The 27,952-nt window shown below is 38.6% G+C and overlaps 1 protein-coding gene across 1 annotated transcript; it reads left to right on the top strand.

Moving 5' to 3' along the window:
- Positions 1 to 975: 975 nt before the first annotated feature.
- LOC118810855 (calcium uniporter regulatory subunit MCUb, mitochondrial-like) lies at positions 976 to 27,596 on the top strand. Its single transcript, XM_036574952.1, has 8 exons — positions 976 to 1,235; positions 20,997 to 21,066; positions 21,256 to 21,426; positions 23,972 to 24,076; positions 24,543 to 24,703; positions 25,806 to 26,009; positions 26,845 to 26,961; positions 27,050 to 27,596. The coding sequence occupies exons 1-8, from the start codon at positions 1,149 to 1,151 to the stop codon at positions 27,128 to 27,130; spliced, it is 996 nt and encodes a 331-aa protein (XP_036430845.1). The 5' UTR covers positions 976 to 1,148; the 3' UTR covers positions 27,131 to 27,596.
- The last annotated feature ends 356 nt before the right edge of the window (positions 27,597 to 27,952 follow it).

The raw sequence follows: 27,952 nt of genomic DNA, 5'->3' as shown, positions 1-27,952 counted from the left end.
TAATCAGATACTGTGAAAACTCTTCTGCTTTGCAACCAGCCAATAAACTCAAGATGTGATGTAAACATAATGTAAAACTCAAACTTCATGCCGTGGCTTTAAAAAAAAAAAAAACACTGCGTTACTTTACCTGAAAAAATGAACATGCACCATCTAGAAAATGATGGAATATTTAATCCTTCATTTCGTCCAGAAGGTAGTTGGTTTCACCGTCGCTCCAAATGTGTTTGGCTGCCATCTCGCGGCAACGGTGCTTGCTTATTTCCAGTACAGCAGTCTATTCCGCACATGCGCAGACTGAGAAATCTGAAAGAAATCTGAGTAAGAGTATACATGCACTGAAAAATCGGATTACTGAGCTAAATTCCAGCTCTCTTTATCCAGCTCTCTTTATCAGATTTCTGGACCGGAGTATTCTGTTTACATAATTTGAATAATCGGACAACTGCTGAAATCCGATCATGATCTGATAATTGAGCGCATGTAAATGCATCTATTGTTTTACGATAGTTTTGAAATAATATTCTGGCTGAAAATGTGTTTCTTTTAAATTCATTCACGGAAAAGAGATTTATGCAGGGTGTTTTATGGCAAAATAGTAACCATGAAACGTACTGTTTTCACGTTTACAACTGTTTTACCATAATTAACATTGCAAATAAAAACTCAGAAGACCCGTGCTGGTTCACTGGTCGTTTTGAACAGGAAATGAAATGGCTGTATTTGCGCTGTAGACATAGTGACGTCTGTTTCCTCTCACCAGCACTGTAAAGAAATCCAAGTTTGTAGGTTTCTCTACAATGAACCATTTCACATCAAACCACTATGACTGACTTTGTTTACATTTCACCTACTGAATTATGCAGTTTGAAACAACTAGTGGACTTCCCCTTTAAATTACCATGTTGTACTGAAAGTGTGGCGGTTAGCGGGATGCCGTTACATCTCCTCCTCCTCCTCGACGGTTATGTCCGCGCGAGAGGAGGAGCGAGCTCGTCACAGGAAAGAAACCAAGCCCTCTTTAAACACACACTCATCTCATCACGCCCAGCGTGTGTGTGTTACAACACACACCAACGATGTTCGCGGTGTAAATTCCTGAAGAAACTCTTCTCTAAGTATGCCGTAGAAAGCCGAGTTTTCCAGCCATGGCTTGTTTGAGGATGGTGGTCAGACTGGCCGGACCGAGCCGCTTCAGAAGCACCGCGACTCTCACTGCTCTGCAGCAGCTGAAGGTAAGACAACCGGCCCGAATTGAGTTCATGGTGTTCGAGAAATGCCAGAGAAACTCGTTTTAAACTCGGGTTAATTTGTTAGCCTGAGCTAGCGAACGTTTTTTCTACTTATCTATCGCCGTTTTGTGGAGATCGTGAACACAACAATGCGGCGTTTCCTGCTTCAGTTCGATGCTCGGTGCTGCAGTCAGTCAGGCAGTTAGCAGTTTGGGCTGAAACTTGTTCTTTTCTGATAGATGAATTAGCTACATAACACACAGTATGTAGGTGTCTTCTTGTTCCAAGCTGCTAATGGGGCTAAACAGAGCAGGAGAAGGGTTTAACTCGATAAACTCTTGTCCCCATAACTGTGAGAGTAGTTTTCAGCCCCTCCCGGTTTTTTGTCAGGCAGGCGGTCATGGTGGTGAAGGTGGGCTCATGGCGTCCAAAACTTGCTGAAAACTCTTGGGAGTCTTTCTTAAACATGACTAGACAGCAGTTTTTGGTCACATGCGCCACAAACCGGTTTCTTTTTTGAGCACTGAGGGGAAGCTAAAACTCCAAAGTCGACACGAGTTTACCAGATGTTTTCCTCAAATTTCTTCAAATTTTCATAGCCAACTTTTACATGCTGAAAAACTGACCCCCAAAAGTACCATTGTGAAAAAAAACATGTATATTTGCAACGACATTGCATTCTCTTGCAGAGTTTTTAGTGTTCTCTTGCAATAGTTTCGCATTCACTTGCAAAATGTTGGCACTCTCTCACAAAATCATTGCAATGGCATGCAAAATTATTGCGATTGAACGCAGTGTCTTTTTTTGAACGGTAGTCCCTCAAGGGCTCCATAGAAATTATTGGTGGGCCGTGTGGATTATTTTTACAGTGTTTTGTTTTCTGAAGTCTGTTGAATGGAAATTCAAATGATTTTTCAAAATGTCTGCATAACTACTGTAAATCGTTAGGATGTTAAAGTAATTCCAGGTGGTTTGAATAGTGATGAAATTCATAACAGTGGTGATAGGAACCAGATGTCAGATTTAATTTCTGTTTTTTTTTCGAATTTACCACTATTTTACCTCTAGCAGCATTACGTAGAAAAACACGTGGAGGTTCACTGTTTATTTTAAATAGAAAACGAAATGGCTGTATTTGTGCTGTAGACATTCTGGTTTTTATCACCACCGTTGTAAAGAATATCTGAGTCAGTATGTTTCTCTTTAATGCACCATTTCACAGTAAACTGAAGTTTTGAAAAAAATCATAATTTCTTTGTTGGAACCGACACACTGCACCAATTTGCTTTTTAGTTTTATTCACTATTTCACATCCTTGGGTGAGCTAAATCCAGTTACAGGACATGCATTTGTTCAGTGCTTTAAAAGTACTGACGTTAACCACAATATCCTTAGAAAAGCACATTGTGAAGCAAACTGTCACAGTAACAGTAAAATATAACATTGCCCACCCATAGCGGAATGTATAACTCATAACTAAATAGCACGATCTGTCCCTTCACACCATAAAGGCTGAAAAAAGGAGGTCTATTTTTAAACTTTGAAATAAAAAAGCCATCCATAATCATCAGACTTGCACCCGGAATACAGTGAGAAAACAAGGCATCCTCCACTGCTCAGCATTTTCTGGTTACTCAGCACAATCATGTAAATAAAGTCAGTCTTCTCAGCTGTCTCAAGTCATGATGAAGGGGGTGATAATGGTGGAGCTGAAGGCACTTTTCTATTCCGAGGCTACTTTAACAGACCCTATCTCTAAACATCAGAACATTAAATGGACATGGGTATGTATGAGGCATGTTGCAGGCATGTCTGTATATGCCTAGTTGCACTGCAAAATTTGGGAAATTGAGTTTAGCTTGGTCCTGCTTACAGAAATGTCCAACATTCAAACTTCAAGTACATTTGAAATTCAAGTACAGTCAAGTGTTCTGTAGTTATTCTTTCAGCAGAAAGAATCCTTAAAGGTGCTTACAACTTTATTGCAAATATTAGAATATTAAGACTTCTTATTCGTTATAATTTGTGACTTGAGCATTAATCAAATTAAGATGAGGGGAAAAAATTCCTAAACAATATTTCAGATGGAGTATAATGTTAGAAAAACTCAACTTCTTTACGTTGGATGAATTTCAGACCTCATGATGATTGACAATATAGTTGCCATGGCAGCATAAATAACCCATCGACAGCAGGCTTTTTTAAGTTTTTATTTTCTGGCAGAGGTCTGATCTTGAGTCTTTGTGAGATATTTGATTAGAGAGGTAAGGTTATGTTTTTAACTGGGAGTGTTAGTGGTCAACACAAAGAGGTGGCTAGTTGTTCAAACAGCGTTTGCATTTGCTAAAGTATAGCACTGTGGTTAGTGGCTATGATGGGTGACAAATTATTCAAGTAACATGACATTTGTCAGCTTAGTTAGAGTAGCCAGCAAACTCTGCAGGAAAACTTGGAGAGTTAGATTTCCAGTGACCGTAGGGAAATTGTGGAACTGATCTTTTGTGAAGCAGGTACTGTAGACACGTTTGTTTTTAAATCCATGTGTCACAAATGCAACTGAGGAAACACAAATGAGCAATAATCTCTCATTAGAAATGAAAAGTGTTCTTTATCTGGCAGTCAGTATTACATTTATACAGGAGATTGTAACTAAAAGCATAGACAGATTAACAAAAAACCCCAGCTCCTGTAATATTGATATTGACCATGTTATTGATTCAGATTGTTATATCAGTGTTTCAGCTTTTCTTTTCATATTTGTTTACAACATTTACACCAAGATGGCGTCCAGGAGCGTTCTCTCAGTAGCATGCTCCAACTTACAAAGAAAGACAACCATGTACAGATAGGTTGTGTCACTGCCCCTAGGCCCTGCAGCCACGCCCGGTGTTCTCAGTGCAGAGACCAGAGGCTTTTATTTCATCCCTGAGTCAGGTTGCAATATACAGTAAATCATGTGCATTGCCATTGCTTTGCTCCTTACATAGTAGCTGCCAATATTAAATTTTTAATGCTTCAGTTGTTCAGAGTACCACTCAGGGGTCTGCACCTGGCTGCTAATAACTACATCGGATGTAATCTTTCAGCTCAATAGCACAATAGTATTCAGCAGGCCGTAGGCCAAGCAGTGAGAGAAGCATTTAATTGTGGCAGTGAGATGAAGTTGTTTCATCAGATGGTGTAGCACCTTTGCTGTTATTGACCACAGGGGAACTCCTCGCTCCAAACGTACGTGAAAGTTTTTTATTTGTGATCTTGTCGTTAACTTATAATCCATCTATCACTAGTTTCGCAAAAAGAAAATCTCACTCAGCTGTTTGTATTTTTATACAAGTTGAAAAGTAGCATTCTTTTTATGCGTATTTTCATCTGTTTTCATCTCACTCAGTTCTATTTGGTTAATTATAAATAGGTTATAGATGTATAGTAGCTTTAGAGATAGGACCTGTGATCAACACATGATTTCATGCATGATGCATATCATATGACTTACTAAAATATATTTACTGTTCTCACCACATCCTTGTCATGTTAGATAGCAGTTAAGCTAAAGTACATATTTACTATCTTGGTACTATCTGGCTCTTTTTACTCAGACTACTTGAGTGCGCGGGCTGTACAAAGTCACAGATGTTAGGATGACTGTGTTGTTCTGAAAAGAGAATTCTGGGATGATAACATTTAACGGCAGGTGATGAAGAATATAATCTTCCAGAATAGGCTGTTTCTCTGCCGTGAGCACCCAAGCAAATTGATTCATTTTACCATGTGAGCATTAATCTGGGTGTGCAGCTAATACTGATGAACTAATAATGCAAGTAGGCAATTTGCTTGAATTCCAAAGTGGTTTTCTCCCCGTAAGGCAGTACTCTCAGACTTGGATATCTTTATTCTAGCAGATGTCTTGCTTTGCTTTTATAACGAAGAGCAGAAATGGAAGGAAAAGGAGAAACTTAATTTGTAACCGCTTTCATTGGATTTCATGTATATATCTTTGATGTGATATACTGGAAAAGGACCTGTTGTAGTAGAAACAGAATATATCAGTAGAACAGAATGCTTCTGTTTGTAGGACGGAGTCAGACATGGATATTCCCAGAGGTGGCCCTTATTATGCCTGCTGTTGTTGAGTTGAATTTGCTCATGGGGACCGTTATTGTTTTCCTTTGGGTTATTGCAAGTGTGATTATCTTGCACATCAAGCAGATAATGCAGACATTAGGTGCCCCTCCCTCCACTGCTTCACTTGGAGAGAGAAAGAAAAAAATGTGATGTAAAATGCATTTAGAATTATGGACATGATGAACTTGATGGGTCAGAAAGTCCTTAAAGTTAAAGCTGACGTACATCCCTGTGCAGTGCTTATGTCACTTCTGGGGGAGAAAGACGTGTAATGGAAACACTAGGACAGCCTGCATTGCTTTTTCTGACATCTCTCCCGATGACTGTGTGGTTCTGTATTCCTTGGTGAGTACCTGGTCTGTGTCATCACGGATGAGTAAAGCTGGTCATTACAGTCTGTCTCCACCTGACAGGTGCAGAGGATGGTAGGGCCAGGGACAGTCTTATTAGGAGGCCATGCTACATGCTTCTGGAGAACAGGTGGACAGACCTCAGTCTGGCTCATTAGAGGCTGCAGTATGTATGGAGCTGTTTCTGAAGGCAGCAGTCTGTCCAGTAGTCGTGGGTGGTATGGCTGAAAATGTATATCATGTTATAATTTAGATTTCTGATGGTTTCAGTATATATTTTGGTAGTGCTGCACATTAAATAGTAGTTTTATCATTAGTGCAATATGAGTTTTTGCGATAAACACATTGTTAAGAGCTGTGAAGATTGAATAGATCAAATTGCCTCAGCACTCAGCGACAGAGAGATGTTGTACCATTGCCAGCACAAACCGTTAAAAGCCTGTTGAGTGCATTGGGACTGAACATTCCTCTCCCACGTGGGGGACGAGTAATGCCGAGTTGACACTATACAATTTTAGCCTGGATTTTCTAATCGCCTGGAAAAGCTCCAGATCAAAGGCAAATTTTCCTAATCCTAATTAAGGAGTTCCAGATTCCTTTCCAAATCCTGTAGTGTGAAAAGGGTTATGACCTGGTTGTGACTGCGGCGACAAACTATAGCCAGTGAGATCACAAAACACGGGTTGAGGTGAATCCTGGGGGAGGAGTTGTACATCATCAATCATTCTCCCACCCATATTGTTTTCTGTTTCTTTTATAATTTTTTTTTGCAGCACACAGACAACTTTGATTGCCTGCTTTTTGCTGACCTCCATTCTTGGAAGGAAAAAATTCTTGTCTCACGCATTGTACTGCATCATTTCTCGTGTGACTTCTTGCATGTGTTTTTGTGACAAAACGTAGTTTGGAAACAAGACAGAATCAGATTCCTTCTGGTCAAAGATCTTGTAATGTGTGACCCCCCTGTCACTGACCAGTGTACAAACTACAACAAGACAGCAAGGTACGTAGTGTGAACAGTACAACAATTTGATGACTTTGAAAGTCATGTAGTATGTAGTAACCACTAGGCTAAAAATGGACCAAACATTAGGATTGTTCTCACACTCAGTATTGTGTTTTAAGTGTGCAAGGCAGTAAATTTTTTTTTTCTTGTGTATATATTTAATTGTTTTTGTAGCTTTCATAGACAAATCTATTGAGGAAATACTGACTTTTCCTCAGCCTGTCAGGGCACATAAAATGTGCTTGCAGTTCTGATGTAAGCAGCTGTTAGTATTTCTCTTCTTTTTACTTTGCACAGTGGTGATCGGTGCTTTTGTCATTTTGTATTTTGATATTTACTTGAAGGGGAGGTTAGTTAAATTTCTGTTCACGCATTCAAAAAAGGTCTGTACACTACACACTATTTTAATAATAATTTATCACTTCTCATGTTGTCATCGTGATATCAGACAGCTTTATCAAACAGCACATTTTGTGTCTATATTGTACAGCAGTTTATCGTGGTGTAGTGTGTTTGTGGATTTTTAACTAAGCCTATTATTGTAGATTAACTGCTATATTATTGTAAGATGTGCCTTCACTTTTAATAAGAGCCATATTTAACAACTGAAGTAAATCTGAAATATTTGTATTAGGAGAAATGGTAAAAACAAATATGAACATTACATAGACAGATGTTTTTATTGCTTACCATAACGAAATGAAGTTAAGTGCATGTAAGCACAAAGCAGCCTCCCTAAGCTCAGCAAAAACAGTGCTAAATGTAATAAGTCCATTCTAAATGGTTTTTACCTCTGAATTTCTCACGCCATTCGTCTCATACATGCATCTACTACACATGAGCTTTCATCTGCGAGCTTCAGATATTGCTAGTCTCCATGCTTGGCTAACAGCGAATCCCAAGAGCCCGTTTTCTCCTCCACTCTCATTTCCCTGTTTAATCCATTAACTTATTACATTCTGTTGTGTGCTCCTTCAAAAACAAACTAGACTGACTTACCTCAGATTGCAGCTCACTATGTGGGATGTGAGAGGCTGTGTTTTGCACTGTAGGTATGTTGGGTTATCTGTATTTATTTTAGGCATACTGGTATAACAGTAATTACAAAACTCATGCCTCGAACAGTGTTCAAATGTATATTTTAACTTGTGTATCACCTGCTGCTAGGGCTGGGTAGTTAATCGAAAAGTAATCAAAACCGACGTTCAGAACCTCTTACCGACATAATCTTGCCCATGTCATTATTTAGATTTTTTAAAAATTCTGTTAATCCTTTCCCCACTCTGTGTGTTCATGTACTGTCCCCTTAAAAACATACTACTGCGCATGTAGTCATGTGACTCCGCCACGTCCAGTCTGCGACATGGAAGCTAAGGCTATGTTCACATAGCAGGTAAAAGTGGCCCAAATCTGATTTTCTCACCAAGTCCGATTTTTTTGTTAGGCTGTTTACAACATCTTTTAGATGTGATCTATATGCAACATCAGTCTGAACAGATCAGCTTTTAAACTAAACCGCATGAGCAAAAGAACAACGCGTCACATTGCGTTAAGTGGCTCATCCAGAGGTAAACAATCATGACCGTAAACGAACACCAGTCGCTCCTGGAGCTCTCAGTTTCACTTTCGCCAGCATCACAGCAGTGATAATGAAGCTTCATTGACTAACAGCTGGGCTCATCACCCAGAATGTGTTCGAGCTCGCCGTAAAAAGGGCACGTTATACGGCCACAGTCACTTATTTGATTTGTGTTCTCGGATTCTTTAAACTTTGCTTTCAGACTTTTAACTGTTCTTTGATGCTGCAGCCTCGTTCTCTACGCATTCGGCCATTTAATTTGAAATCCTTTCAAACACAGAGGGTTTTGGATAAGTTTCTTCTAATTTTTCTACAGAAATATCACCCCAAATGTTTATGAGGTCTGAAAAGCATGAAATTATGACCAATGTCAAGTTGGATTGACGTAAAAGTAGCATGAATTCCGAACTGGCTGTTCAGACTGAGTCGCATTGCTGCATAACGGATATGGATCGGATTTCAGTACCACATGTGGAAGCTTCTCAAATCGGAATTGAAAATGTCAGATTCAGTGTGTTTTTTGCTGTTCACACTGCCACACAGATACACATCTGTGTCACATACAAAGAAAAAGATCAGATTTGGGCCACTTTAACCTGCTGTGAAAATGTAGCCTCAAACACCAAGCCAACTGAGCAACTCGAGCAGCTTATACTAAAGAAAAATGTTCTGTCCGTTGTTTGGCCAGAACAGAACAAAAAGTCAAATGAAACTGTTTATCCGCTGTGTTTACAGCAATGCCACCGGTCTGTTTTAACACTTGGAGCGCAGTCATGTTACCGAATATGAACAGTGCGTGGCTCAAATAAAGAGAGAGACTGGCAAGTGCACAGCCTTCAAAAAGCAGCCGTCAATAACCCAAGCATTTACAGATCTACACAATATGAAAAGGATTCGAGAAAATGGAAAGAAATAAGTGATGCTATTTTTGTACTAGTAGAGCACAGCAGGTTTAAACACCTTGTTAAAACCCTCGACAGAAGATACACTGCATTATCGTGAAAATATTTTTCCCAAACTGTGGTGCACAACATGTACAAAACATATTTTCGGCTTTCCACATGGCAGTACTTAAAATAATTTATTTTATTTGTAAGAAATGCAAGTTATTTATTTCCTATTTTTTAAGGAACTTGCAGAGCATATTTACAGTACAAACCTTGTCACTGAACTATGAGGGCAAAAAAACAAACAAAAAAAAAACCTCCACAAAATAATTGTTCATTAATCATAATGGAGGTAAAATGTTCAATTAATCGTGATATTGATTTGAGGTCATATCGCCCAGCAACATCCACTGCTACTGTACACTTCTGTCTGTGCATTTTAGCTCAAAGAAAAAGTTGGGAAACGGCAGTAGGGCTGAACAACTTTGGGAAAATATGTAAATATGATTTTTCTGATAAGTATTGGGTTTGACTTAAATGTGATTACTTTCTACAAATTAAGCTCTAGGCATTTTTACACTGAGAACAAAAAAATTAAAATTAAAATGGCAGCTCTTGCGATTTAAAATTTGCTGTCGTAAGTGCAATTTTGAGTCATTTTGTGTCATTAAAGGAGGCACTTTAAGCATGTGTGAAGAATAGAAATGAGTTTAGGCAAAGACTTGGGGTAATATTACACAGTTCTCTATGACAGTAGTTACACTTCTAATTCATAAATGACCAGAGAAAGTAAGACCTTGTTAATATACTAAAGAAATCTGGGTAGATAGATATAGATATATTGGGCTGCGTTATAGTGTTGTAAATGTACTTCTTAAGCCAATTTAGAAGCCAAAATACAATCTTGTAACTAAGAGTATCAGCAGTTTATACTGTGAGACTTTGCCTTTTGGATTTAGGGTATTACATTCTGTGATCTTGGTGTTTAATTGGCTCTTTCACAGATTTATTTCAGTCCAGAAGCTAAATTCAGGTGAGGCAGATTTGAAAAACTGCTCTCCCTGGCTCTCCTGCATACCTGCCTTCTCTTTATTGAGCTGAGGAGAAAGACAAATGTCTACATACAAATGACTTTGTACAGAGAGAGCAGAGCAGTGGCTCTGTTGCAATTTGGCTACTGATATATTTCACTCTGTTGAGGGCTGCTGGGGAGGATTGAGTGCTGTGAAATGGGCTTATAAAGCCTATTTATTTCACTCTCACCCACAGGGCTATATTGACAGTAACTATAATTAATCACTGTTCTGTGTAATTTAAGGCTGTGACACTTTGGCCAGGGCCTGCGGGATGAGAGCGTCACACAGACGGTTTACAAATACAGGTCTTGAAGGTTTTAAGAGTGTGGGAATGGCTGGACCGGCATATCTGTACAGAGCCATAATTCAGAAGTGATGAAAATCTTTAGTTATGTTTATATTACAGGGCTGAATCTGTCATAAATCCATTTTTTTGCCTAAATGTGAAGGATTTGATTACTTCAGAGTGGTGTGAACATAAAAATCTGATCTTTTCAAATCAGATTTGGGCCATTGTGATACATAGTCCTACATCCAACACATCTGTGTTATGGCTGTGCAACTGTAGTGAGAACAATCAGATCAGAATTCATGTGATCAAATGTCACACCTCACTGCAACTGCTTACAGTAGCATATCATTTTTGTTATTAGGGGTTGGAGAAAAAAAATATTGCAAAATTTTGGATTTAAAAATAATATTGATACACAGTTTCAGTGCAGGCATGTTTTTTTATTATAAATATTTTAATGTGTTACAAACCCACTATCCCATCTATTAGAGTAATATTTATCCTAAGACAGTGCAGTTACTGCCTGGTGAGACTTCTATCAGTGGAGTCATGAGGAACATTATGAATGGTTGTATAGCGCAGTGGATAAAACGTTCGCCCTGCAGTGTTCAGTAGGAAGCGGAAAGGAGAGCACAGTTCAATTCCCATCTATATAGGTGTCAGAAACACCACTTTCATATACCAATAAGAATGCCTTTGTGAATTGCTCTGGATAGAAGAATTTGTTAAATGTGTGGATGAAGCCTGATTAAAATGCTGCTTTGTCTGCTTCACGAATAAAAGCACCTACTGCACATGTATGTATTGAGTGTTTGTAATGTTGATTTATCTACTTCACAGTTGTGTTTTGCTTCAGAAAAAAAAGATTGAAGTGGGGGGAATTTCAGTGTAAACTGTATTAGATAATGTTTTCTTTTGGTATAATAATTTTGTTACAAAATCAGAAATGTTTAAGTTTGGTCTGCCAGCATCAGCTTATTTTGTGTACATACAATTGAGATCTGCCCTCAAGGCTTATGGCGTTCCCTGGACCTCTCCTATTTCTTTCCACTCAGTGTTACATTGGATAAAACTTGGCAGCATGTCAGCAACAGCTTTAACTTAATCAAATGTGCACATGCGGGTCCTTTCTGGTTTGTCCACACTAATGACAGATACGGGTTGTTTAGAAACAAAATGTGAATCGTCAAAGCGAAAAGATCAGATCTCAGTGAAGAATTTGAACTGAGTAGTTGTAAACACAGCTGTAATGAAGGGGCTAGGGGCTGCCCTCTGGAGCAAGTAAAAAATCCATCATCAGCATGATCGCCATCATTAGTACACCAGTCACAGCCACATTACAGACTTCAAAGTAGAGGACTGCAGAACAATGCCTTTATTCTGGGGCTTCTCAACTCCAGCCTGCTCTGCACAGCTTCTTCTCTAACACACCAGCTTCAGCTCATCAGCTAATTATCAAGCCCACCATGAGCTAAAGCTGGTGTGCTACAGGAGGGAGGATGTGAAACTCTGCTGGACAATGGTGTGTTAGAGGGGTATGGCAGTTACCTGGTTTACTTTAGTAACCTGGTTCAGCTGCATAATATGAACAAAATACCATAGTGTTGCTACAAATTGTTGCTGTCATGCAAAAAACTTGTCTTATGTCATTTTCTACTTTTTTTGTAACATTATTTGACTCCAGTTACCCTTTGCATTGTGATAAAGTGAACAGACCAACAGAAATGATCCAAAATTCTTATCTTGTTACGTTAACTTTTATTACAAGTTAAGAAAGTTGTTGTTCTGACCGTGTGCATGTAGTAAAAACACAGCAGGGAACGCTTGATGTGATGTAGTTAAAGACTGGCCATGTAAGGATTTAAGTTTGGGTTTAAACTTTTTTTTCTCCATGGGAAAATGAATGATGTTCTTGAAAAACCACCGCTGTTTTCGAGAACTGAATTATTTGGTTAGGTAGTCAAAAATGTTCCAGAATTGATGGGTTTTGTCCCACACATTTTTTCTTTGAATATCACTGGATCGTCTGAATTCCAATGTTATGTAGTCAGAGTACAAGTATTACTACATATAAGTGACCAACACTGCTTTGGCAGTAGTAGCCTCCAGTTGGAGTAGGTAGAGGTGTTATGGGGGGGGCCGTGGGAGATGGGAGGGGTGAGTGTATACTGGACAAAATTTATCAGCTTTGGAACAGGTTTGTTTACTAAAAGGTGCAATAGTGGCATTTTTTGAAAATGCTGTCACTTTTTCCCATAAAGAAAAACTGCTTAGACACAGAGTTCCTTGTGAGGGTGTGCATATCAGTGCGGGCTGATGTCATGATAACAATCAAGGAACAATATAATTTGCAGTCACACTCAGGGCTGAGAACCCCTATCCATAGACTGCAGGGTGTAAGAACTGCTGTGTGTCTGGTTAAATTGTCTGAATGTCATTTACTGACCTTGGCATGCACCCCTGCTGTGCCTGGTGAGTCTGTCTTGGGTCATTTTATATGCTTTCACAGCCCATTTGCATGTGTCAACGTAGTAGTGTCCATTCGAAGCAGCTCTTTGTTTATAACAAGTTTTGTGCTGTGCTTCTTCGCCTTTGCGGAGAGTGTGTGGGCATTCATCCCTTGAGAATAATGTAGCAGATGCCTTTTGGGTTTGTTCTAGATTTGTAGTTTAACACAGGAAAGGGAGAGAAGACCATGATCTTAGCACTGCAGTGCTCAGCTGTCTGCTCAGAATACTTTACAAGTTTCCTTCTTTTGTATATGACTCATGTAATGTCATTTCTGTATCTTCCCAAAAAAAGATAGTGTGCCTCCCTGACTCATTCCTCCATCCTGTTGTTGTGTAATATAGAGAAACTGTATTTTTGCTCCTGGTCATCTGGCTGTTGGTTGAGCACTTCTAACTGAAAACTCCTCTTCTTGTTCCACTCATTTGTCCATTTCCCTTTTCTCCCCATTTCCTCATTAAATGGGCTTTATTTATTTATTCTGTTTTTTTAGAGGGTTCTGCAAAGTTGCAGCTAATTATCAAAGAGCACCGTTGGCCATTTCAACTGAGAGATTCTTGCACTTTTGTGTTTCTTCTGTTGGATTTGAGTTTGACTGGGGTACGCAGGAGTATGCCATTCGTAATTCAGGTAGATTTTTCATCAGCCCCCTCCAGCCACACTGCTGGTCCACATAAACCAAACTTGTCTTTAGTTGGACAAGCAAGATAACCAGCATTTTAAGTATTTAATAGGCTATACTGTTTCCAATTGTAGTTTATTTAATTACTCCCTCCCTTTGTTCTTTTTTTTTGCCATGCGTATTACCTAGCCACTATTATTTAGCGAGTGCAAGCAGTATTTGTGTGTTTTATGTTGGTTAAATTCATACTTGCTTTAGCTGCTAGCGCTGTCAACTTGGTAATAGTTTATTTTGAAAGTCCATTTTAGATACTTTGTAAATGTTCACATTGCCTTTGGTTATTTTGTAACTCCATTTAGTTAAAGTTTGGAAGGAGGACCCTGCCTGAAGCTCTTTCTCCTTCCAATCCAACTTACTATAAATGGCATCATATCTTCTGTTTCCTGGGACAGTTTTTGCACCCCACCACTTCCCTGTTCCTTAGTTTTATCTCTGTTGTTCAAGACAGTCAACATTTTGGCTCCAAAACAACTCAGAACACATAGGCTAAAGGACAATTTGGTGCATCTGGGGGGCCCTGAGGACCATGTTGCAGAGTGAATTGATGTAGTAGTATTATTAATCTTTCCCTGGGACGTTTATTGGCTGGGCCAGGAATCAAATCCCAATCTGCTGAGTGGATGGCAGAGGTGTTACCCACTATGTGATTGTCATTTTTATCTAACAGACACCATGTCTCAACAGTTACAGAATAGTTATCTCGTCAGTTAGACAAGTCTTCAGCTGTTCAGCTGTGCAACCATATAAGGGCTTCGTTGTTGGATTTTGCTTGACAGACAAGCCAGTCTAACACCTGCATTCATTGAATACGCAGCCATGGTGTTGCACTATGCACCAATCCATTTCAGATTAACTAGTCCAGAAAGGTCAACAGCATTTCTGGATGTAGTTGACATATGGCATCTGTTGTGCATAGGACAGTCCTAACTTGCAACTGTGGTTACAGCGATGGACAGTGTTCATTGACAACAGTTTTCCTGAACCAATGTGGTAATATCCCTTACAGAATGATACCAGTATTTTTAAGTTCTCTTAACAGTTTCGTTTTTTCAATTAGATTAGTAACTTCAGCATCTATTGATAATCTTTAGGGGAGTATCAAAATAAAGAGTGACCTATAAATGCACCTCCTTAATCTGTTAATTTGCATAGATTCAAAGCTGGACTCTTTGAGGTTTCATTCAGCAGGTTCATTCCTGCGTAGTATCATTGAGATATTCTTACGGTTTGCAAATCTTTAATGTTGCTGAGAGGAAACATGCCACACAGCAAAACCTCAGTTGCTGAATTGACACCTGCAGTGTTGAATCAAGTCCAGCTGGACACAAGTGAACGCTGTAAGAGTTAATTTAACACTGGAGATTTTGCTGTGCAGTTACATTCTCTGACTAACAGTCCAGCACAGGACACTTCACTAATGAGAAAACCAAATGAGTAAGCAGTATTTTAACAAATGGTCTTTGGCCTCAGTCAACCTGCAGGCAGAGCAGCGTTGGTCAGTTTGTCGACAGGTCTCAGTAGGAAAATCACAGTAGAAAGTCTGTCCTGGACTGGAATTTTTTTGGTTCATTTTGTTCATACAGACAGAACATACAGTTTCTGTGGAACTAACGAGACTGCATAGGTTGCCAAAGGACAGGTTTAGTTCTATTGAATAACTTAGATATACTCACTGCCTGTTTTGGGACTCCTAGCCGAATATTTTCAGTGCATATTAAGAATGTGCACAGGTACTCAAGCGCATGGTTAACCGTTCGAGGTGCTGGTATTTGATTACTGAAATTACTGCTCGGATGTTTATTGAGTTTTTTCACAGGAACACGGGGAAAATATACAGACTAACAATTAAGTAAAACCATAGATTTATGTTTTATGTTTAAGTTTTGCTCGTATTTGTGAGTGTCATGTTGTACCATGTTATGTCGAGGCATGTTGCCAAGGATGTTAAGGACAAGAATTCTTCTAGAGACAACGTGTCTTCATCAGCATCCAGTGCTGTACTGGTTAGCTGTAGATTTAGCTCAGAAGCAGTATCCTTTGTTACATATCCATCAATGAAAACCTGTTTTTTTGTATAATAATGCTTTAAATGTGTTCCTTTGCATGATGCTACATTTTTGTGCAGCACCAGTGCTGTCACCCTAAAAAGTAAGGCACATCTGTACATTATTCTCTTTGGTTTTTTGTTTGTTTGTTTGTTTGTTTTTAATTAATATTTATTTATTTAATTTATTTTTTAGCCATTCTTTGTTCTTCTCTGCACCAGATATCCTTTCATGATCATGAAAATTAGTTGGAATGCACACACCTAATGCAATTGAGCTTGTTTTCTTTGTTGGTTTCTAATTTCTTAACATAGTAAGGACCAACCAGGTGTATTTAGAGGAAAACAATATCACACATCATTCACACATCTTTTATGCAGTTAATGTTTATGCAAGTAACAATGATTTCTATAATTTACTAATTATATTAGTATATATTATAATTTATGAGTTTATATTTTGTTTAGATTATATATTATTTACAAATTATAGTAATTATTATATTATTCAGATTTTGCACTTGAATGTCGAAGATACACAGTTCATGAGAGCAGAGGGGAGTAAGACAATAGAATAGGGGGAAAGTTCCATTTGAGCAACAGGGAATTTTAACTTTCATGGTGCATCAGACATCTGAAGCAATATTGTGATATTGCCAAAGCTTTCTGTACAGCGTTGCAGTCTTTCGGACCATGTGTATCATATGAGCATTATAAAGATTATTCATTTTTGAGCAAGCAGCGTACCATCAATAAAAATAAAGCTGAGTAATCATAGCAGCCCTGCTTTGATATCAATACTCAGCAGATCTTTTAGATGATTGATGATTGACTGAAATCATTTATTAGGCAAACTGTGCTGTTCATACCAAGGAGTCTTTGATTATCATGAAGCTGAGTGTTGCAGCATACACCTGAAGTATTACTAACTGTTTTATGTTAATAAACACACAAACTTTGTATTTTGTGTGCTTGAAAAGTAGCTCTGAAAAGATTCAAATTTCCAGCTTATAAAGGGCAGTGTGCCTCAGCTGTCCTCTCCAGTACCTCTTAACTCATGTCATGTCATTAGGAGTTCATTAGACCACAGAATATGCAGACTCAGGCTCTTCCAGAGCTTTAATTAGGCTGCAATGTCATCATGCCAGTGTCTTTCTGTTTAAGATGTAAACACAGTCTTGACCAACAGGCAGTGTCTGCTGTGTAATTGCAGTGTCAGGGGAAATAACTGTCAGGGCCTTTTCAGTATACTTCTTTGTAACATATTCTAACAAGCTTTGTTTAACAGTTTTCTAACATGTATTCATTGATGTGTCAGTGGAGAGAAGGGTAAGAGATGGCATAATACCAGTATTGCTTCACCAATACTGAAATTGAAACCTTGAATATTAGATGATACCGATCCAGTATTTGTTTATTGAAAACTATTAAGCTTTAAAGTGAGCTGGTTTTAATTGAAGCACTTTACTTAAGATGAGCATCTAAAATTAGGCTATCATGATCAAATTACTCCAGTGCTTCTGCAGTAGCAACAGTTGTGAGAGAAGCATTATAACTAATAACATTATTTTAACTAGTAAATCCTGTAGTTGGTGCTGAGGGCAAAAGTCAACTAGTTGAGGACTGTGTCTTAAATATGACAGTGGTAAAAACTGCAGTGAAGAGGCAATAAAAAGAGAACAGAAATCTTTTTTCATTTTTATTTCTGCCAAACACAGAGCCCATAGTACTTCATTAACATGGAAATACTACACAAGCTGCATAAGACTGTGCTGAAATACAGGCTCTTAGGCCTGACCAGGTAGGTTTTGAGAAGGGCTGTTTGACATGCAAAACATCCAATAACAGACTTTGTACGTGATGAGCTCAGCAAAAACAAATTTACCAGTAGGCAAACACACTATATCTCCTTTACTTGGTACCTACAATTTCAGACATAATTCAGGAATAGCTTTTTAAAATAGGATATCATGAACATATCCGGGTTTAGTGATGAGGCCTGTATCCTGCTCTGAAAGACGTACTGGTCAGTAGATGCAGCTGCTTGCTACTAGGGGTGGGTAATATGGCCAAAATATTGTATCATGATACTTCAAGGTATTTTCACAATACACAATATGCTTATGATATTTATTTTCTGAGATTTAATAACTTGAAACAGACCAAATAGAACCAGTAGTGCCACATAAAAAATACTATAGTAAACCTACAACTACAATGATTTAAATTCATGTTTCACAAACTGTAATTAACTAAATCCAATTAAGCTCTCTTTGTAATGAAACATGTGGGTCGGTGCTTTTAAGTAGTGATGATATCCATGATATGCTCAAAAAAGCATATTTTTACATAATTTATAATGATAAAATACCATATTGCCCACTCATATTTACTACCATTTACCTTAATAAACAGTTGCTTGTATCCCATTGGACAGTGCCAGAGCAGAGCCTGTTTAAATTCTTCATGAGAGGTGAGCGTGAGAGCTATAGTGATTTTTAGTGTGCGGTTCACATCAGAAAACTTAATGTACATCTGTGGGCAGAGCCTCTGTTAGCAACCTACTAATGTAGTAGACTTTTTTTTTGGTTGTAATTTTGTTGTAAGACGTTGTCTGTCACCAACTCAAGCATTTAGTAAAAAAGCAAAACACTGTAAAACCGTGTCTGCGATAATCTGTTTCTGTTTGTGCATGTGAACAGGTTCGGGTCATGTTTGGGTTGCACACTTAGCAGTGTCAGCTGAGACTGTGTTGCGGTTACAGGTTGGGTTCAAGCTTCAATTTCATTCCAGTGCAGACCTCTATTTCAAGCTAGATGTGGTACAGGATAGGATCACATTAGTTCCTCTGACATCCAAACAATAGTATTCTCTGCTGATATCGGCCCAATACCCTCAGTGCCGATATTCCATCTCTAGTGAGACTATTTGGCCAGTTTGAAAGCCTTGTCAGTGTCAGTGTTCTTCACTAGGAAAGATAAGGTAAAGTCTGCCTGAAGAACCACTGTTATTTTGCTCCCCTGTTAAGTTTTATAGCTGTTGCTTTTTTTATATAGCTTCTTTTTTCACCTAAAGCCCAGTTTTCATTTAGCTCTTCTGCCAAATGGTATGCTTCTCATTTAAAGTCCTGAGCTTTAGTTGTAAACTGTACTGGACCTGTGTTGACTTTGAATAAGTGGTCATAGATGAGTTCTGACTGGGTCTTAAATTGAATATTGATGGGGCGCTCTACCATATGGAGGACTGTGAATCTGTGGGCCACTGCCGTCAAGCTGTCTTTCTGTCACTGCCTTCAGCAGGGCCATCACCTCCTGGGAATTATTCAGTGATCTGGCCAGGAAGATTTAGGATCATGCTGAAAGCCAGCGAGCATGAGGCAAATGGCCTGAATTGGAACATGATGACTTAGGACCATCCTTATGTTCAGAGATAACCTAAGCTGTGCTCCAGGCCTGGGTGAAAGGGCGATGTAATTGGTCATGTCGATGATGGACAAGTAACCCAATGGTTACCATTAAACAGCTTGAAAAATACGTTGGGAAACTGGGGTTCACATTTAATAAGTGTGCAGGCTCACACACCAGTAGTCAGTGTCACACACACAGAGAGAGAGAGGTTGTTAAGAAGCTGCTAGTGTTATTTCTGTCTGCTACGCACTGTAATGCTAGCTTTACCGCACAGATCCCTTTTAATTTACTTTAGGTGAATGGAAGCCAAAATGAATGCTAACATGCTTCAGAACTTCAGCTCGCCTCAGAGAGACAAGACTGAAAGTTTGTGTAGAGCAGCTAAGTTAACTCTAACCTGAAGAGAAAGTTACTCTGATCCTCGTCTAGGCTGTAACACAGTAGTTTCTGTACAGATTAAATGTCCTGGAGGTTATAGGAGTTATGAAAACACCACTGTAATGACAGAAAATGTCTTGTTCCTAATGTGGAAAGCATGTGGAGGTGGCTTTGGAAATCACTTGCAGTCTGAAGTTTTCCAAGGGAGCAGGGAGCAAGTCGCCGTGAATCTGCGGCAGAAGAAGCTCATGAACGCACAGGTTTGCAATGTTTATTATAATGACAGATGAAGTAGTTCTCTAAAGATGTTGGGTAACTCAATATCCGATTTAATATGTTTTAATAAAGACATTTGAAAAAACATGTACTGCTATTATTAATTTATTTGGGTGGGTTTAACTAGAAAATATCATGCTAATTATTTTTAGATATCTGGCTGCTGGGCATATGGCCTGAGGTGGAACCTTACGACTGGAATACGATCCATATATTCGGAGGTGATCCAAGATGGGCTCCAACTCTACTTACAGGGATTGTTAAGATTTAATTAAGGGAGAGCTATTGTTGCATTAAAACAAAGCAGGCAATAAAAATTGTAAAAGATTGTAGCTCACTATAATGAAGTTATCAATTCTGTCTGTATTACAGAATTATAAGCAGGTCAGAACCCAGCTTTCGTTTCTAACAATAAGGATTATGTGAGCTAATGTACACCCGTAAATAAGATGCGCGCTTAAACGCAAGTGCACCGGCACACATACATACCACACCAAGCTATTAAAATGGAAGCTCTCCTCTGAATTAATCTCCACGGATGCCAATTTGTGAGCTTCTGATGTTGAATGGCCTGGCAAATTCTGGCCTCTTTACACCTGAGAACTGAACGGGCATGCCACAACTAAAGAAAGCGGTTCTTAACACCACAAAAAAAAAAAAGTTGACAACTGATCTGGAATGGTGTCACCTTCATGGGAAAAAGTGCACTGATGATGAAAGAACTGCTGAAAATTCCATTAAATGTCTGTGCCTCTGCAAAACAGGTTGGTTGAGGGTTAAGGTCAGCAGAATAGACCAGGATCCACTTGGCAGCTGTTCACCTAGACTAGATTTTTCCGCATTTTCTTTTTTTCCTTTCTCCTTCGTACTGTGTGTCCATATGGCAGCCTGTGCTCAGCTCACTGCATGTCTAGTCTAGCACAAACCTCCTGTCTTACTAATTCTCCACACCCTACTAATGTAAATAGTGAAAGTGTATTACAGCCAACCATCACAATCTTCAGTGGTAAATGTTGCAGAGATAGTCTTTTTAGAATGGATGTGAACTGATAAAATAAATAAGTGCATATTGTCAGTATAAAAGTCCTGTATATATTATCCGGTTATGTGGCCGAGGATACTGATGTCTTCTCTAAGGTGTTTTGCTTCTCTCACAGGTCCAGCCCAGCCAGCTCCTGCGGAGGTGCCACCCAGTTGTCTGCTGTAGCACTTCAGCGCCATCTAATGGTAACATTTTTAAATGACAGTTTGTACATTTTATAAGTAGGAAGTTTCCTGACATTTCAGTTTATATATTATCATATTGTCTGTAGCACCATCTGGTGGTAGAGTTTCTAAAATGCAGTTTGTATGTTTATTAGCAAAAGCTTGTAGTACATTTCAGTTTAGCATACAGTTTAATTCTCTGTGTTGTAGATATTACAGTGCAGTACAGACATGGACGACCGGTGCTGGCCCTGCCTTTGCCGTCCAGGCAGGAGAAGTGCCTCTTCTTCTTGCGGCCCATGCTCACGACCGTCAGTGACCTCATTCAGGACATCCGGACAGAAGACTCAGGAGTGTCATCTGCTTCTGTATTCACCACTGGTATGTACACAGTATATGCATGATAATATAAATTTTTTTCTGATATGATGATATGGGCTGTGAATCGATTATAGTTTCAGTGAATCGATTGCAGTTTACGGCGATTTACATCTACATATATATAGTATATATATATATATATATTATATGTATATGTATGTGTGTGTGTGTGTATGTATGTGATGCCATGAATGGTTTCTGTAGTTACAGTCATCTGCGTAAACAAAACTGTAAAGAACACAATATACTGCAGCTTGGTTAGCCTAAGTTGCCTACATTGGATGGTTGATTAGCCAAGCTGTTTGAAATGGCGTGTGAGCAAAGAGAGCAAACTTGAGCTGGAACAAACATAATCATCCTTGCATTCATCTCCTGTTTGTTAACACTTCAGTTTCCCAGTCGAGTACATTAATGATATGCAAACAGTGATAAATCAAAGAGTAAATAAAGTTATCAAGACATCACCTAAATGTCCCAGTTACCGGACTGAGAAGAAAAGTAGAGTTCCAGCAGCTTCTCCTCTACACAGGATTCAAGTAGGGCTGCAACAAACAACTATTTAGATAGTGGAATAATAATGAAATGAATATTGAAATGAATAATTGATCATGAATCGCTCAATTAAAAGAAACCCCTTATGTAGCTGCCAGCTTTCACATTTAGCTTGAGGTTATTTTATGCATTTGCTAACTTACAATGAAGATAAAGATGAATATGAACATGAAAAAAAATGTTTTAATGTACAAAAGATAAATAAAACTCCAAAATCTTTTATCAGTAATTTAACACCAAGGATGTGAAGTAGCAGCAATAAAATTTAACACAACTAAATCAGTTTTCCTTTAATCAAGAAAATAAAAACACCAATCTAAATTTAATTTTTTACATTTAAACAGTGCATTCTGCTGTCTGTCTACACTCTGCAATCACAGGTATTTATTGAAACGGAGGAAAGTCAGCTTCTCTATGTGCCTTTGTGGGAGGCTTGCTCTCTTTTGAGAGCAGATATTCCCTGCTGTAGAGTCGTTCTCTATGAACAGTTGAATTTGAATGATTTTGTGTAAACATTTCACCTTAACAGTAACCATTTGTCCAGCTCAGCTGTATGTTTGTGGAGATCTACCTCCTGAACCTGTTTGCAGGTGTTCGCAAACATTAGTGGAGAACGCAGGACAAACAGAAAACTGTGTGCAAATGTTCTGCTGTGTTAGCCGAATTTGAATGCACCTGGGGCTTGGCATTAAGATAACCATAAAACAGCCATAATAACACACATATTTGCCAAATCCACATGTGCACATGTAATCTGGATCTTGAACTTTTATGTTTTTTTTTGTTTGTTTGTTTTTTTTTGTTATTTAATTTTATGTAAATAACTTAATAAGACAACGGTGGGAATTACCAAAAAAGGAATTTTGGGACTTGCCAATAAATAAATGAATAAATGCAAAAATGTATATTATCATTTTTTCTGTTTCTGTGGAGAAAATAATATATTCTAATGCAAAAATAACAATCTGTGTTGTATTGTAAGATTTGCATGTCATTACCCCCTAACTGATACAGATACCTTGAATATCGGCTGATACTGTTCCAATGTTTTTTCCTAATCTTTAAAATAAGCTTTTTTTGTTGTTGTTGTTGTTGTTGTTTTTTGAAGCACTTCAGTTAAGGTGAGCACCTAAAATTAGACTGTCAAACCATTCAAATACTCAACTACTAACAGTTTTTAGAAAATATTGATGAATTCTGTCCAAATCAACCTATAATTCTGTGCAGACTTTAAGCATCTGAGAAATTTGATATTAAACTATTTATATGGAAAGTAAGCATTTATTTCATCGAAACACAATAATGGATAAACAATACATTTTGATATTGTGTGTGTGTGTGTGTGTGTGTGTGTTAGCTTAATCATTTCCAAACCTTTATTTGAGTTAACAGTTACCATCCAATAACTAGTTTATCTCACTGGGTAGCACTGTCACCTCACAGCAAGAAGGGCCTGGGTTTGATTCCTGGCTGGGCATCCAGGGTGCTTTCTATGTTTGCATGTTCTCCCCGTGTCTGCATTGGTTTCCTCCAGGTGCTCTGGTTTTCTCCCACAGTCTAAAGACATGCAGTCAGGCCAGTGGGACATGCTAAATTGCCCCTAGATGTGAGTGCGTGTGTGCGCATGTATATGTCTGTCTGTTTGCCCTGTGATGGACTGGCAACCTGTCCAGGTGTACCCTGCCTTCAGCCCAGTGACTGCTGGGATTGGCTCCAGCTCCCCCCCATGACCCAGAAGGATAAGTGGCTTAAAAATGTACGCGTGTGTGTGTGTGTGTGTGTGTGTGTGTGTTTGTTTGTTTTTAATGTTCTTTGGCAATTACTGGCGAGGGCACACTTACTGCTGATTTTTCGCAGCTCTAAACTGTTTTCTTCGCTGAGAAGAAAGAGTTTTGCACAATGCTGTATATCTCAAACCTTGATAGAAATCATGCTGATCATTAGTACAAACACTGCATGTCTGCAGGGTTTAAAATATGCTGTTTGCACACAGATGGTGTAAGGGTTGCCTCTGGTACACCCATGGACACTCTGCTCAACAAAGACTTCCAGTTACGTATCAATGGAGTCGTCTACAATGTCCACTCAGTGCAAAGAGGTATGTGATGCGTCATTTGGCCTCTCTAAAGTACGCTACCCCATAAAGACCTAAATGAGTATATATAACACTAAGTAGTAGATTCCCTTACAGGCTAGATTGGATTTTAAAAGGGCAGTTGCTCAGTCAGCTACAGTCGTTATGGACTATTTCTGTGAATGAAATTAAATTCCCAGCAAATCCACAGCCATTCCTGGCCTGACAGCTATGAGAGTAACATGAGTCAGTTCAGTGCAAACTGGCCAATCGTTGGACTGTGTTAGGTCACTTGGATTGGTTAAATCTCACTCCTCTATTTAGTATAAATAGCAATTGTGCTCTTATTGTAGTTGTTGTGTGGTAGAGGAGCCTGAGCTCGTTGTGTATAATTGGCACTGACTGGTATAAGTATACAAATATTGTAAAAAGACAGTTTAAGGTTTATTTCTACTTGGGTTTTTTTTGGTTTTTTTTTGTGTGTGTCTAGAACCACTGACCGGTGAGCGTGTAACGAGCATGGAGGATGTGAAAAGTGCAGTACACATGTTACACACAGCACTTCAGCTACCTGAGCACCACCTGATGAAGGAAAAGGAGTTGCAGCAGAAACTGGACATCCTGAAACAAGAACTCATGCCTCTGGAGCAGGTAGTGTTCAGTGGGAGACAGGTCTGGACTGCAGGCAGGACTAGCACACATACTCGCTGATTACACAGCCATGCTGTTATAACACATGCAGAATGTAGCTTTGTGTTGTCATTTTGAAATAGGTATGGATGTCCCTGAAAGAGATGTCGTCTAGAAGGCAGAATATGTTCCTCCAAAAATGTGTAGTTGTCTTTTGGCTGTATCGAATGGTGTTTATTTACACCTATTTGTCAAAGAACTTCTGAGCTCATGGGGTGATATCCATCACAGAAGCATGATGGGTTTTAATACAGTGCCATCTGAGAGGTGAAGGTCATGGACATTTAAGCTGTGGTTTTCAGCATTGCCCTTTACAGAGATTTCTCCAGATTCCCTGAATCCTTTAATGATATTTTGCACTGTAGAGGGTGAAATAAATATACCGATCAGGCATAACATGACCACCTCCTTGTTTCTATGCTTATTGTCCATTTTATCAGCTCCACTTACTATATAGATGCACTTTGTACTTCTACAATTACAGACTGTAGTCCATCTGTTTCTCTGCATACTTTGTTAGCCCCCTTTTACCCTGTTCTTCAGTGTGCAGGACCCCCATGGACCCTCACAGAGCAGGTACTATTTGGGTGGTGGATCATTCTCAGCACCTCAGTAACACTGATGGGCTGGTGGTGTGTTAGTATGTGTTGCACTGGTCTGAGTGGATCAGACACAGCAGTGCTGCTGGAGTTTTTAAACACCTCATTGTCACTGCTGGACTTAGAATAGTCCACCAACCAACAATATCCAGCCAACAGAGAGCCATCGGGAGAAGCAAAAAACATACCTTACTTTTAATGTAAGTCAGTGTAACCAGATATTTTTCCAAGTAATTTTGGAACGTTTCTTTTGGTCCATTCATCGTGAAATTTACAGACAATGTAAAGAGCAACAGGTATTTTCAAATGATGTGAAAAACTGAAAATGGTCATATGGTCTTATGGTCATAGTTGACGCATCATATTTGCAAGACAAATGTTTTGAAATAAACAGGCTGTGTATTTTATGTGCAGTTGGATGATTTAAGTAGATTATGATTATGTTGGTTTGTTTGTGAATGCAGATGAAGGCCCAGGTGGATCTCAGGGCTGAGCGCAGTTCTTCAAGGGCGCTCTGGGTGGGCCTGGCTCTGCTTTCTGTGCAGGGAGGGGCTCTGGCCTGGCTCACCTGGTGGGTTTACTCTTGGGACGTCATGGAACCTGTCACCTACTTCATCACTTACTCCACCAGCATTGGGGTCTACGCCTACTATGTTCTAACCAAACAGGTAAGAACATCATTAGAGTTGGAGCCATTCTAAACTTTAATTTCAGCCTTATAAAGATATGAGAGGAATTTATCCTAGATCTGTAGTGACCCTTGCTATTAGCATGGCATAGCGTAGAGCTGGGTGATAATGCAGTTGTTCACCATTGCTGACTTTTTTTTGGCAAAAAATATCTCATTATTCTGAATAAGACTACAGTTGTGATTTAAATGTGATTATTTATAAAAGGTAAACTCCAGACTTAATTTGGCTAAAAAGTCTATTACACCTATTTTTTTTAAGATTGAGGCTTGAACACTAAACGTTTTTTTCATTATAACATTAAATTTCTCTGGTAAAATTTACATTTTCTTTGGGGACTGTTTAGCCTCACATCACCCTGCATGTATGTTTCCACTGTGAACAGATTTAAGAAGCTATCAGAAAACATTCTCATATCCTTAACAGTTTCACGGAATAATTTTACAAAGTAGTTTTTAGAGCCATTATATGCTTCGGAAGTCTGGTTCCTATCACTGGAGCTGTGAACAGTTCTTACTCTGCAAGTTTCCTTAGAATGGTGTATTTAATGTCAAAATACTGTGAATGACTTTCTTTACAGCTTAACAATTTAATTATGCAGAAATTTTGAAAAACCAGTGTAAGTCCCCTTAAAAATTTGTCATGTTTGTCATTATTTTGTTAAGATACTTACTTAAGGAAAATTTCAAATGATCAGATCTACGTCTGAACGACAGAAAAGGTTTTGTCTTGAGACTACCTTAGATCAGAATTGTCTCTTTGTTCTATCTATCTTGGACCGTTAAAATGTTTAATATCGACTTTTCTTCCACAGGACTATGTTTACCCAGATGCAAAGGACCGACAGTTCCTGCATTACTTCTACAAGGGTGCCAGAAGACAACAGTTTAATGTGCGGAAGTACAACAGGCTTAAGGACGAGCTGTCTTCGGTACTGGTCTTTTATACTTTTCAAAAGACAGATTTATGTTCTTACTATTTTTTTTGACAACATTCATTCTTTCTGTCTCATTCTTCAGGTCGAGGAAGACCTAAGACGTTTGCGGAACCCAAATCGACTCAGATTGCCTGTGGAACAGATCCAGCCCAGTGCTGAATAATACGTGCAAAAAACCCACGCAAAAGATGGACATGCTTCCGTTCCCTAAATTGGATGGTTTGATACTCCTGCTATTTATAATATCGATAACGGATGACATCTCATGAACTGCTTGTAGAAAAAAAAAATTTGTTGTGTTCCTTATTTGGAGCATCTACATACTGAAATAAAGCACTTACCCTGAATTTTACACCGTTCATGCTTTCATTTTGTTATTTTGCTGTGATTTAGATTGGCAAAATGGAGGGATTATCCCCTGGGCCACAGTGACATGTTTTTAACTTTAATCAAGCAAATTGATTGAAAATTAGATGAATGGAATTGGAATTGATGATACATTTTTAAAATCTGCTTCATATTTTTACTTGATCTTGAAGAGAATATAAACTTAATTTTATGCTGTCCATTAATTACTTGGATTTTGCCTTTGGGAACAATTTTGTGCTATTAAAGGTCATTTTAAACAACTGTCAGTCCAAAGAGGAATATTTTCAGGCTGTGCACTTTAAGAAAACCATAAAAAATCTGGATAATTATCAGAATCTGCAAGAAAATTGTTTTAAATCTGTATTATTACGGATGAGCCGTTTCACAGTTTATATTTTAAACAATTAAAAAAAAAACATGAACTTTCCTTTCTTGTGTAATTATTTAAACTACAACGCCAGCCAAGATACATGTACTTCAAAGAGGTGTAAGCTTGTTTTGTACGGACGTTTTCTTAAACTAATACTTTTTTTTTTCTCCCTTTTTTTTCTCACTTTTTAAACTCTTTTAAATGAGAAAGGGTGACATTCCATCTTTCAGATGTTTACATGGAACT

This window comes from Colossoma macropomum, unplaced genomic scaffold (assembly GCF_904425465.1).
Source record: "Colossoma macropomum unplaced genomic scaffold, Colossoma_macropomum, whole genome shotgun sequence".
In the NCBI taxonomy this organism is placed as follows: Eukaryota; Metazoa; Chordata; class Actinopteri; order Characiformes; family Serrasalmidae; genus Colossoma; species Colossoma macropomum.
Note: the sequence above shows the minus strand (reverse complement) of the source record. Positions and strands in the feature narration are given on the sequence as shown.